Source organism: Thermobia domestica, chromosome 14 (genome assembly GCF_964235325.1).
Source record: "Thermobia domestica chromosome 14, izTheDome1.hap1.1, whole genome shotgun sequence".
In the NCBI taxonomy this organism is placed as follows: Eukaryota; Metazoa; Arthropoda; class Insecta; order Zygentoma; family Lepismatidae; genus Thermobia; species Thermobia domestica.
In genome coordinates this window covers 44,784,774-44,798,107 of record NC_137467.1, presented here as the reverse complement: position 1 = coordinate 44,798,107, position 13,334 = coordinate 44,784,774, and the positions used below count along the sequence as shown (strand labels likewise).

At 34.7% G+C, this 13,334-nt stretch overlaps 1 protein-coding gene across 1 annotated transcript in view; it reads left to right on the top strand.

Moving 5' to 3' along the window:
* LOC145669812 (putative cytochrome P450 49a1) overlaps nt 1–13,334 on the top strand; it is a 94,025-nt gene that overhangs the window by 47,449 nt on the left and 33,242 nt on the right. Inside the window, exons 5-6 of the mRNA XM_081738155.1 lie at nt 1,237–1,313; nt 5,712–5,913. Of these exons, the coding sequence (XP_081594281.1) occupies nt 1,237–1,313; nt 5,712–5,913 (279 nt within the window). The remainder of the gene's footprint in view (nt 1–1,236; nt 1,314–5,711; nt 5,914–13,334) is intronic.

Below are 13,334 nucleotides of genomic sequence, written 5' to 3'. Positions count from 1 at the left end.
GAATCATATTATGACGAACGTAGTCGTCAGACTGCAAATACAAGCGAAATTCTCATGACGAGTTGAGTCGTCATTGGCAGTTAGAAGCTAACCGCTTTCAAATGCAAATATTACTTGTTCTAAACGTTTGCAATACAATATGAAATCAAAACTACCTCCCTAACTAGGTTAGAGGCCTCTTTTAGGCCCTCAAAGGCGACAATTGACCCCTGAATTTGGGATGTGTATATACTTTAAATCAATTATAAAATAATAATTTTTATACTAATGAGGAGAGTCTTATCCCGTCAACCCAAACAAAACCTAAAATGACGTTATTGAAAACTCAGCAGTGTTGCCACACTTGGTACAATTGTACCAAATTCAGCCCTTTTTGTCATTCATCGGCCCGTTGGTACCACGCTGGCATTTTCAGCCCCTTTTGTGAAAAAGTTGGTACAATTCTACCCAATTCAGCACCATTTAACAAATACTTGTCACATTTTCAAAAGTGTCAGTAATACATTTACTACATCTCACGTTACCCATACTGCGTGTTGGACTCTTAAAAAATGCTGTTGAACATTCATTCTGTGACGTTGCACCGCATAACGCTACGAACTTTTTGTGGAATATTCGTAATTCAAACTATACTGGGAAACAAATGACGCTAGACGGGCTCATCCGCGCCGCGCATGAAGACAAGAAAGAAGCAGTGTGGTGAAAATTTTAACTTGAAATAATAATAATAATAATAATAATAATAATAATAATAATAATAATAATAATAATAATAATAATAATAATAAACACATGTTGAATATTCTGAAGAAGACCGGTGCGTGCTAAAGTAAGTCTGTAATTTATGTGTCGTTGCAAAGATTCTACAAGAAAACGGTTCGACACCGGGTCCTCCTATTTGGATGGTATTAAAAAGTAATTTTTAAAAATAACACTTTCTTGATTTGGAATCTTGGAAGAGGGGGAGGACTGTGTTATAGAACTTTACCCCTTTTAGTTTCGTGTTATAGAACCATGTATTACTCTGGTATGAAATAATGATGAATTCAGCCCTTTTTGTTTGAATTTGGTACTATTTTTCAGCCCACTCCAGAGCTAGGACTGTGGCAACACTGAAACTCAGTGTCCCGAATAGATATGGAAAGATGTTATATCTTAATGGCGGATGATAAAAGTAATAAAGATAAAATGTTTCACTACTACAATTATTTAATTATTGTATTGTTTAATTTTCAGGATTTATTCACTGCGCGACTCTAATATGGAAATGCCAGACAACTTCTTGAATGAGCTGTATAAGTGGAGTCTTGAATGTAAGTTCTTATTTATTTCATCCCTTAATGATGATGATGATGATGATGATTATTATTATTATTATTATTATTATTATTATTATTATTATTATTATTATTATTATTATTATTATTATTATTATTATTATTATTATTATATGGATCAGCTGAGAAACAATAGACAATCCATCCTCATGCTTCCCCGTAATGTGCACAGCAAAAAATGAGGTGTTGAAACAACACAAAATGACTAACACTTTATCGTGTTACTTATGTGTCAAATCAACACCAAGCACGTCACCTTAGAGTATATCAAAAATACCTCGTTACTGGCTGGTACAAGCAAAGCTTTGTGAAATATATTTCACATTTGTGGCAAGTAACTAAACACATTTTATGTTTTCTGTAATCAGTCACAATCAGTGGTGTATTTACGATTTTGTTTCGGGAGGGGCTTTGCTAACTTTCGGGGGAGGGGCTTTGCCTGGAAATGTGAAAACTCTGCAAGATATTTCATTTACTTTACTATACTAAGTAAGATTTCGGGGGGGCTTAAGCCCGGAAGCCACCCCCCTAAATACGCCACTGGTCACAATAATATTGTTGTAAACCTTTGAATCATCTGACAACAGTTACACACAGAGCAGTGCTTTCATCTGTTTTCTGTATCTGTTATTCTTGTGTCTTAGCACACATGAACAGAAGATGACAGAATTGTTGCCTGTGTAACTCTTCTCAGACGATTCACAGGTTTACAACAATATGATTGTGACCGATTACAGAAAACATAGAGCATTATTCTTTTTTGGTATAAGTGCCAAATATACTTCACAAAGCCTTGCTTATATTAAACTATAAGCTTAGCGGAATGCGATGTGCTTGGTGCTTAATTAACACACAAGTAACACGCTAAAGTGGTAGTCATTTTGTGTTGTTTCAACACCTCGTTTTTTACAGTGTGAGAATAGAGCACTGAGCGGCAACTATGATCTAGTAGATGATGTAATTTCCAACTACAAACTACCAAGCTTCATGGAATTCCATTCACCTGTTGAATATAAGTAACCTGTAAGAATGGGTTAAACGAATAATACCTTCTACAGATCAAAACAGGTAAAACAGAAGAGCAAATCAAGGAAAATGCGCTTCGTTTCAGTTGGGTCAGGTACAACAATTACCATTCGACAGCCAGATAAAACCTTATCGGGTAGTGGTACCCAACAGGTATGTCGCGTAGTCCCATACGGTGTGCCGTGATTTTTTTAAATTTAAAATTCCTGAAGCATTTAATAATTAGATAAAAATCAATTTTGAGATAGCCTTTCGCCTGAACTGATACAACAAATACTACACATTAGTTATGCGGGCTCGCATAACACCCGAGGATGAATACCCGAAAATACAATGAAAATGAATGAAATTTTTCAGTTTAACGTCCCACGTTATGTCCTTTAGCCTAAAGGAACGGATGATTAAAACAAGTGAATGATGGTGGAAACATTTTGATGAAGTTAGAAGCTGGGATGAGACGGAAGTACCCCGAGAAAACCCACAGACATGATGTTATCCACCATAAACTTTCTTGGCTAGTATCGCACCCGGTACCCCCAGCCTACCAGTAGGGATGCGCACGAGACAAGATTTGAGGCTATCTCGTCTCGAAAATGTGCTGTAAAAGTGATATCTCGACTCGAAAATTGTATTCTTCTCTATTGGAAGAGCTGTGTCTCGACTCGAATTTTGTCAGGAAAATTCGGTCTCGACTCGTCTCGTGCGCATCCCTATCTACCAGCGGGGAACGCGGTGGCTCAGTGGTAGAGCGTTCACCTCCGGCGCTTGGGGTCCCTGGTTCGATCCCAGCTCGCGCCGTGTGGACTTTGTGGTGGACAAACACCGTGCTCGTGGGTTTTCTCGGGGTTTTCCCGTTTCCTCCCACTTTCTTCATTCCACCATTTCACTCATTTCTCATAATCACCGTCTCCTTTAGCCTAACCGGCATAACCGTGGGACGTAAAACTCAAAGATTTCATTTCATTTTTTTTTCCTATCTACCAGCGTTGCCACTGTAAGTTCCCAATCCAGCTGACACTCTCTTCATCCCTAAATTTGGGATTAAACGTCAATGTGATTGTAACTTAATAGCTTGATGAACCCGGACTATGGATTCGACACTTTCATCCCTTCTCAATGCCGATGGGCTCTGTACTTGTACTTTAACGCTATCGCATATTAATCTCAACGGCGTCGAGAATATGGATTCCACTTTAATATAGGTTGTTTTCGATTATTTTTATAATTTAAACCCTTCCTACCTTCTGGGATACTAGTAAGGATTAGAAACGTAGATTTAAATGGTATAGGGGTTTTAGATAATCTTTCGAGAATCAATTTCAGGACTACGAAAATAATGGATTCGATACTAATATCGGTAGTTTTTGATTATTTTTTCCATGTCAGAATTTTACCTCCCCCCTCGGGTACTAATGGGGCCGAACTTGAACTTAAATCGCATTTGGAGTGTCACTCTTTATGTAAGCTACCGGTACCCCAAATTATGAATTCCACACCAATATCGGTTGTTTTCTAAAATAATTTGTATGTTTGCCCCTCACAGTCCCCTTTAGGCTTGCTAAGGAGTCTTTCTCCCACTGAGGACTGAACTTGGACATAAACGGCATCAGGACTGCCACCAATTAAGTTAGCGGCGCTGAAAACTAACAATTCGACACGAATATCGATCGTTTCCGATATTTTTACATTGTTATTTTACCTTCGGATGCTAATGAGGGATTTTATCGGACTTGCATTGACAGTATCATTATTTATCTAAGCGACCCCGAAAATTATGAATTCAACACTAATATGGTCGTTTTCGATCATTTTTATGTGTCTCCTCTCCCCGTAGGGTTGCTAGGGATGTCTTACCCGAACTGTAAACTGACCTTGGATTTAAAGGGCACCAAACTTGTCACCAATCAACTTAGGTACTTCGCAAACTATAGATACGACATTGATATCGGTTTTTTACATGTCACCGTTTTTTCCACCATTTCACGGTACTAATGGGGGGTGAATTTGGATTTAAATGGCATCGGAAGTGTCTCTGTTCATCTTAGTGACCCCGAAAACTACGAATTTCACACTAATATCGTCTGTTTTGGATTATTTTTGTCACCCATACTAGGTGTGCTAGGGAATCTTACTTTCACTGGATAGATGAATTGGAATTAAAGGGCATAAAAATTGTCACCAATTAGCTCACGGAAACCGAAAAAACAATGGATTTGACACTAATATTGGTTGTTTTCGATCATGTTTATGTGTTTCTCTCCAATTCTTCCTAGATGTGCTAGGGGGTTCCGACAGTGTTTTTTTTTTTTTCAGACTGCAAGTAGTAAGTGTACTAAGTTTGGTTAAAATTGCTACAGGCGTTCCAGAGTTATGCTGGAACATACATGAAATGAAATGAAATCTTTACGTCCCACGGTTATGCCAGTTAGGCTAAAGGAGATGGTGATGATGAGAAATGAATGAAATGAAATGAAGAAAGTGGGAGGAAACAGGAGAACCACGAGAAAACCCACTAGCACGGTGGCTGGAACATACACTCATCCATTATATATAAGATGCATATTGATTGAAGAAAGCACAAAATGAAAAGAATACGATTGTGCTAACTTGAAACTCAGAGAAATAGGAATACCAACGAATTAGAATAAACGGAACACTGAATTGTTCAATCTGTTCTCTTCCACTTCGAACTCGATGCTATTTCGCGACACTTCTTTATACCTTCACATATACGAAGCATTCAAATATACTGAAACTGAACAAACATTCAACCACTAATTTCAATACTTAGGAAGTCTCAATATAATTAAAATCAGCTTATGTGTTTAAACACAATAACCTCTACAAGATTGCATTCAGACTGTTGGTACACACGCTAAAAGTATTTTTTCACTGAAAACAAGAATTTGAATTTAACGGATAGGTATTATTCATACAGTACAGCTCACAGATGACGAGAAGAACCCAAAAACAGGGGCAGCGGGGAAAGGTCAACGACACGGTCAAGTCCATTTTCGGTTTTTGAGGTGTGGTCTATATTTAAATGTCGTCTGCTACTCCGGGTAAAGTTATGTGTGCTATTCCGTGGTGTCATTTGAAACCCCCGTGCGAAAAGTGGGCGAGCCCATACGTACGTCACACTACTTCTTCTAGGGTTGTTCTCGTTATCTGTGAGCTGTACATGTGATATACTATAAAATCACTATATGTACATCTCATCTCTTAATTTATGTATTTTGTAAATGTTAAACTAATATTTATTATTTGTACAGAATGTATGTCATTATCTGTATATTATTCGGCAGTGTATTTGTACCTAATGTTTAATAATATATTTCATTGTTGCAGCTATAGCAATGATTGCATTGGATGCTCGCCTTGGTTGCCTTTCCGAAAACTTAGCACCAGATTCAGAACCGCAAAGACTCATAGATTCTGTACAAGTATTCTTTCAAACAGCATCCACCTTGTTATTCCAGCCTCCAATTTGGAAATACATCCCAACTCCCACCTGGAAGAAATTTATAAACGCATTGGATTATTTCACAGAGTAAGTTTATATATTTTTATCTGTTGAATTATTACATTTGTCTTGTAGACTAGCTGTTCTATTTACATGTTACTGGGAGCAGCTTGGCCATGTCTACAAATATACTATATGAGAATCTATAGATTGTTCGGAGCAATACGGAAAATAATAATTTTTGGAGTAATTTACATACTTTTTTGTATTCCCATTTTTTTTTATCGTTTTGTGTTATTGTAGGTTACATAACGAACAGCCATATGAACGTATCCTTTGCGATCCTTTTATATTTCCTGATTTCCTGAGCAGGCTTCTAACTAACTAAATGGCCTATGGAACCCGAAGGTTCAATGCCGTGTTCACAATAGCTCTCCACTGACTTCTGTCCTTAGCCAACTGGATCCAGTTTCTAGTTTGTATTCCTATCTCTGCGAGATCCATCTAAACATTGTGCTCCCATCTACGACTAGGTCATCCTAATGGTCGTTTTTCGATTGGTCTTCCAGTTAAGACTTTGAAAGCGTTCCTACTTTCTTCCATGCTAGGTACATGACCTGCTCACCTGAGCCTCCTGGATTTGATGACCTTACAATGTTTGGTAAACCATATAAATTATGTAGTGCTCGTTATGAAATTTCCACCATTCCCCACTCCCGTTCCTCTTAGATCCAAATATTCGCCTCAGGATCTTGTTCTCAAATACTTTCCGTCTACGTTCTTCCCTCAGAGTAAGCAACCATGTTTCGCAACAATACAGAAAAGCAAGCATGATTATTCTTTTATACATTTCAAACTTCAAATTTCTCGACAGAATTCCCGAAAACAAGAGATTTTGAACTGAATAATAACACCAATTCACTGCTTTTAGTCGACATTTAATTTCTTCGTGAATATGGTTTTCGTCTGGTAATATTGGTCCTAGATATTTGAAAGTATTCACTTTATCAAAAGTATTATTTGATATTTTAAAGCATCCGTAATTTTCCGTATTACGATCTCGACGAACATCCATGTATTTATTTTTCTCTACATTTTCTTCTAAACTCATGTACCTGCAAGCGTTTAATAAGACCTCTGCTTTTCTTTCTATTATTCTCCTATCATTCCCTATTAGATTTGCATCATGAGCATATGCCATATCCTGTTGAATACCACTCAACTCTACGCCCTAGTTGCTATCTTTGATTTTCCTTATAGCGTACTCCAGGACAAAGTTGAATAATAATGGCGACAACGCATCTTCTTGTTTGAGGCCATTCTCGACGTGAAGGCTCGCTGAAAAACAAAAATCCTACCCGGAAACTACTTTGGGATTCATTTAAACATATCTTAAATATTCTAATTAGCATTTTCGGTATTCCAAATTCTGTAAGAACGTTGTACAATGTTTCTCTCCTAACCGAGTCATAAGCCTTTCAAAACTCAATAAATAATTGATGTACCGGGGTATTGTATTCCCATTTCTTTTTTAGGATTTTTCGAATGGTATATATCTGGTCGATAGTTGATCGATATCGTCTAAAACCACACTTATAATATCCAATAATCCTTCACCTGCGTATAAGGTCAATCATGGTGATAAAATGTTTGAGAGGTTTCAATACGATGTTGACAGAAGAGAAGTGCTTCGATAGTTATTTCAACCAGTTTCTTCTCCTTTCTTGTGAATTGGAACAATTAGTAATTCTTTCCACTCTTGTAGTAATTCCTCCTTGTTCCAGAAAAGAGAATAAGTTTGTGTATCTTGTCACACAATTTTTCGTCACCAGCTAAAATAACTCAGCCGGGATTTCGTTTACACCGGGAGATTTGTGTTTCTTTAATTTCTTTATAGAGCTTTCTATTTCTGTTCGGTTAGGTTCTGGAATATACGGTTCTTCGGTGTAAACTTCCCTTTCTCCACACACATTAGTTTTTGTCTGCGTGTTAAGCGAATCGTCAAAGAAATCTTTCCATCTCTTTAAGATGCTACCTGTATCAGTGAGAACTGTTCCATCGGCTTTCTTCAATATACGAATGCGGTTGATATCCTTTCTTAAATTCGTTGGTTCCCTTATTCATGTCCCGAATGTTTTAGCTTTTACTTTTATCTTCAAATTCATTAATTTTAAATTTTGAAATATCTTGTTTCTTTGTTCTAAAAATGTTGGCAGTCTCTCGCATGATGTCTACGAAATTTTCTGGAATTATTTTATTCGGATTCTATAGCCAACAAAATTTTACCTATTGTCTCTTCTCTGTTATTTTAATGCATTCCTGGTCGAATCATGGTTTGTTCCTACGTATTTCCGCGTGTCCCAGTTTTTCTTTTGATGAAATTTTACTGCTATTTCTGATTTCAACCCAAGCATCCTGAACACTAGTGCATTAAGAACCTTCTAAAATTGAGAATATATTTAACACTTCAATCTGATATTTCTCTCTTACCTGGCTCTCTTCTAATTTCTTTAAGTTAAATCTCTCCGTTTTCAGATATTGAATATTGAATATATACGAACATCGGTTATGTTAGATTGTCTTTTTCTATCTACTAAAACGTGATCAATTTGATCGTGTGTTTTTCAGTCTAGTGAGGCCCGAGTATATTTATGGACGTCGCGATGTAGGAATTTTGAACTCTTCACGGTAAGGTTTTGGAATGTTGCAAAGTTTACGAGTCTAACACCGTTGTCATTGTTCTCCTGATGTAGACATTCGTTCCCTATAATCGGTTTGAAAATATACTCTCCACCTAACTTCGCATTGAAATCCCCTAATAGGATTTTCATATGGTATCGCAGGTGTTGGTCAAATATCCGTTCCTCTTCTTCATAAAAACTGTCTTTTGTATGCTCAACCTTATTCTCTTTTGCGGCATGCACACTCATGTACAAAATTATTGTCGCATGTCTATAAATATGTTGTTGTAGGAATATAATTTGATAACGACTTTGTGTTTCTTATAATATTACTATGTGTATAATCGGCAAAGATATATATGTGGCAAATTTCATGTCAAACGAGCAGTAAATAAGAACAATAAAACGAAAATAAAACTTTCTTGTCCATTTAGCAACATTTTATTTTGCTCATTGTAATTTTCGTATTTACAATTCTTTTCCTATGAAATTTACCACAAACATGCATTGCCCGGTTATGCACTTAGTATCAATATTAAAAGTACCCTGCAAAATCATTATCAAATTATAATATTACAAGAAGACAGTTATAGATATGCGACAATCATTTTGGACATGAGTGTACATTTATAACAATATCACAATACCGACCCTTAAGAGCAATGAAAGAAAGCACATCATTAATAAATTCAACCCACTTATTTGCTGATATTATTCGTTTGTGAACGAAAAACCTTGTTTCTAATTGGTGATTTTCATTTTCTTCCTCGTAAAAGAACGTAAAATTTCCGGACTTCACAGTTCCATTTCCTTCCCACCTAACTTCCTGAACTCCTACTATTTCTCTAACTCACTCGTTACGGATTTTAACGCGCCTGCCCTATAAAGACTTCTAATATTCCATGTTTCAAATCTCATATCCATTTTTTTCTGCTGAGGTCGTGCCAAGTTATCTGTCCTAGTCCCAGGCTTCTGTAATGTTTCTGAACGAGTCAACAAAGGCTAAAGAAGCAGGTCTCTGAATTTGTCAAATTAGACCGCTTGTATATATAACGATTTATTTTTGAAAAAATAAAATCTACTTCTTTAACTCCATCTATTAATGCAAGTGTGAAAATAATTGTTCACTAGATAGCATAGAACCTTGATCCACCCGGACTTCCTTTGTTCACAGATAAAGCTCTTTTAATTCTCAGAATGAAAGAAATATGCTCTCCTTAGCCCATGTAATGTGGGTTCCTGTTACCACGGCATGGCGCGTCCTCAGGTTGCGGATCGACGAGATGATTTCTAGATATAAAAGTTAGTTGCTAATATATTGAATAAGCAGCCGCGGACAGACGACAAAGGTGGTCCTCCAGCTTGGGGGTTTGGCATAAAGCTAACAACCTTGTTCTGTTAAAAAAAAAAAAAAAAAAACACACACTTGTTCAGAAATATTCATAGAAGTCTCGGACTAGGACTGATAAGCAAGCACGACCTCAGCAAAGTAATATGGGTATGAGATTTGGAACGTGCAATATAATAAATCTTCATAGCACATGCGCGCTAAAATCCGTAACAAGTGAATTAAAGAAATATTGTCAATCCAGTAGAAATTTAGTAAGGTAGGTGGGAATTGAAAGGTAGCAGTGAAATCCAGAAATTTTCCGTTCTTTTACAGGGAACGAAATAAAAATCTCCAACTACGTAAAGGTTTTTTCGTTCACAGTCAAATAATATCAGCAACTAAACTGGTTGGATTTGCTAATGGTAGACTTTCTTTTATTACTCTTAAGGGCCAGTGGTGTGATATTACTGTTCTCAATGTACGTGCCCGAACACAAGATAAGTACGCCATATAAAAGACCAGCTGCCAAATTGATGATATTTGACCAACTTCCGCGATACTATTTGAAAATTCTATTAGGGAATTTCAATGCAAAGTTAGAACAAGAGTATATTTCCAAAACAATTGTAAGGAATGAAAGTTTGCATAAGGAAAATAATGACAACTTTGTTAGTTCAATGCAAAGATAGAACAAGAGTATATTTTCAAAACAATTGTAAGGAATGAAAGTTTGCATAAGGAAAATAATGACAACTTTGTTAGTGCAATGCAAAGATAGAACAAGAGTATATTTTCAAAACAATTGTAAGGAATGAAAGTTTGCATAAGGAAAATAATGACAACTTTGTTAGTGCAATGCAAAGATAGAACAAGAGTATATTTTCAAAACAATTGTAAGGAATGAAAGTTTGCATAAGGAAAATAATGACAACTTTGTCAGTTCAATGCAAAGATAGAACAAGAGTATATTTTCTAAACAATTGTAAGGAATGAAAGTTTGCATAAGGAAAATAATGACAACTTTGTTAGTTCAATGCAAAGATAGAACAAGAGTATATTTTCAAAACAATTGTAAGGAATGAAAGTTTGCATAAGGAAAATAATGACAACTTTGTTAGTGCAATGCAAAGATAGAACAAGAGTATATTTTCAAAACAATTGTAAGGAATGAAAGTTTGCATAAGGAAAATAATGACAACTTTGTTAGTTCAATGCAAAGATAGAACAAGAGTATATTTTCAAAACAATTGTAAGGAATGAAAGTTTGCATAAGGAAAATAATGACAACTTTGTTAGTGCAAGGCAAAGATAGAACAAGAGTATATTTTCAAAACAATTGTAAGGAATGAAAGTTTGCATAAGGAAAATAATGACAACTTTGTTAGTGCAATGCAAAGATAGAACAAGAGTATATTTTCAAAACAATTGTAAGGAATGAAAGTTTGCATAAGGAAAATAATGACAACTTTGTTAGTTCAATGCAAAGATAGAACAAGAGTATATTTTCAAAACAATTGTAAGGAATGAAAGTTTGCATAAGGAAAATAATGACAACTTTGTCAGTTCAATGCAAAGATAGAAGAATAGTATATTTTCAAAACAATTGTAAGGAATGAAAGTTTGCATAAGGAAAATAATGACAACTTTGTTAGTGCAATGCAAAGATAGAACAAGAGTATATTTTCAAAACAATTGTAAGGAATGAAAGTTTGCATAAGGAAAATAATGACAACTTTGTTAGTTCAATGCAAAGATAGAACAAGAGTATATTTTCAAAACAATTGTAAGGAATGAAAGTTTGCATAAGGAAAATAATGACAACTTTGTCAGTTCAATGCAAAGATAGAACAAGAGTATATTTTCAAAACAACTGTAAGGATTGAAAGTTTGCATAAGGAAAATAATGACAACTTTGTTAGTGCAATGCAAAGATAGAACAAGAGTATATTTTCAAAACAATTGTAAGGAATGAAAGTTTGCATAAAGAAAATAATGACAACTTTGTTAGTTCAATGCAAAGATAGAACAAGAGTATATTTTCAAAACAATTGTAAGGAATGAAAGTTTGCATAAGGAAAATAATGACAACTTTGTTAGTTCAATGCAAAGATAGAACAAGAGTATATTTTCAAAACAATTGTAAGGAATGAAAGTTTGCATAAGGAAAATAATGACAACTTTGTTAGTTCAATGCAAAGATAGAACAAGAGTATATTTTCAAAACAATTGTAAGGAATGAAAGTTTGCATAAGGAAAATAATGACAACTTTGTTAGTGCAATGCAAAGATAGAACGAGAGTATATTTTCAAAACAATTGTAAGGAATGAAAGTTTGCATAAGGAAAATAATGACAACTTTGTTAGTGCAATGCAAAGATAGAACAAGAGTATATTTTCAAAACAATTGTAAGGAATGAAAGTTTGCATAAGGAAAATAATGACAACTTTGTTAGTTCAATGCAAAGATAGAACAAGAGTATATTTTCAAAACAATTGTAAGGAATGAAAGTTTGCATAAGGAAAATAATGACAACTTTGTTAGTTCAATGCAAAGATAGAACAAGAGTATATTTTCAAAACAATTGTAAGGAATGAAAGTTTGCATAAGGAAAATAATGACAACTTTGTTAGTTCAATGCAAAGATAGAACAAGAGTATATTTTCAAAACAATTGTAAGGAATGAAAGTTTGCATAAGGAAAATAATGACAACTTTGTTAGTGCAATGCAAAGATAGAACAAGAGTATATTTTCAAAACAATTGTAAGGAATGAAAGTTTGCATAAAGAAAATAATGACAACTTTGTTAGTTCAATGCAAAGACAATAAAACAAGAGTATATTTTCAAAACAATTGTAAGGAATGAAAGTTTACATAAGGAAAATAATGACAACTTTGTTAGTTCAATGCAAAGATAGAACAAGAGTATATTTTTAAAACAATTGTAAGGAATGAAAGTTTGCATAAGGAAAATAATGACAACTTTGTTAGTTCAATGCAAAGATAGAACAAGAGTATATATTCAAAACAATTGTAAGGAATGAAAGTTTGCATGAGAAAAATAATGACAACTTTGTTAGTGCAATGCAAAGATAGAACAAGAGTATACTTTCAAAGCAATTGTAAGGATTGAAAGTTTGCATAAGGAAAATAATGACAACTTTGTTAGTTCAATGCAAAGATAGAACAAGAGTATATTTTCAAAAGAATTGTAAGGAATGAAAGTTTGCATAAGGAGAATAATGACAACTTTGTTAGTTCAATGCAAAGATAGAACAAGAGTATTGACAACTTTGTTAGTTCAATGCAAAGATAGAACAAGAGTATATTTTCAAAACAATTGTAAGAAATGGAAGTTTGCATAAGGAAAATAATGACAACTTTGTTAGTTCAATGCAAAGATAGAACAAGAGTATATTTTCAAAACAATTGTAAGGAATGAAATTTTGCATAAGGAGAATAATGACAACTTTGTTAGTTCAATGCAAAGATAGAACA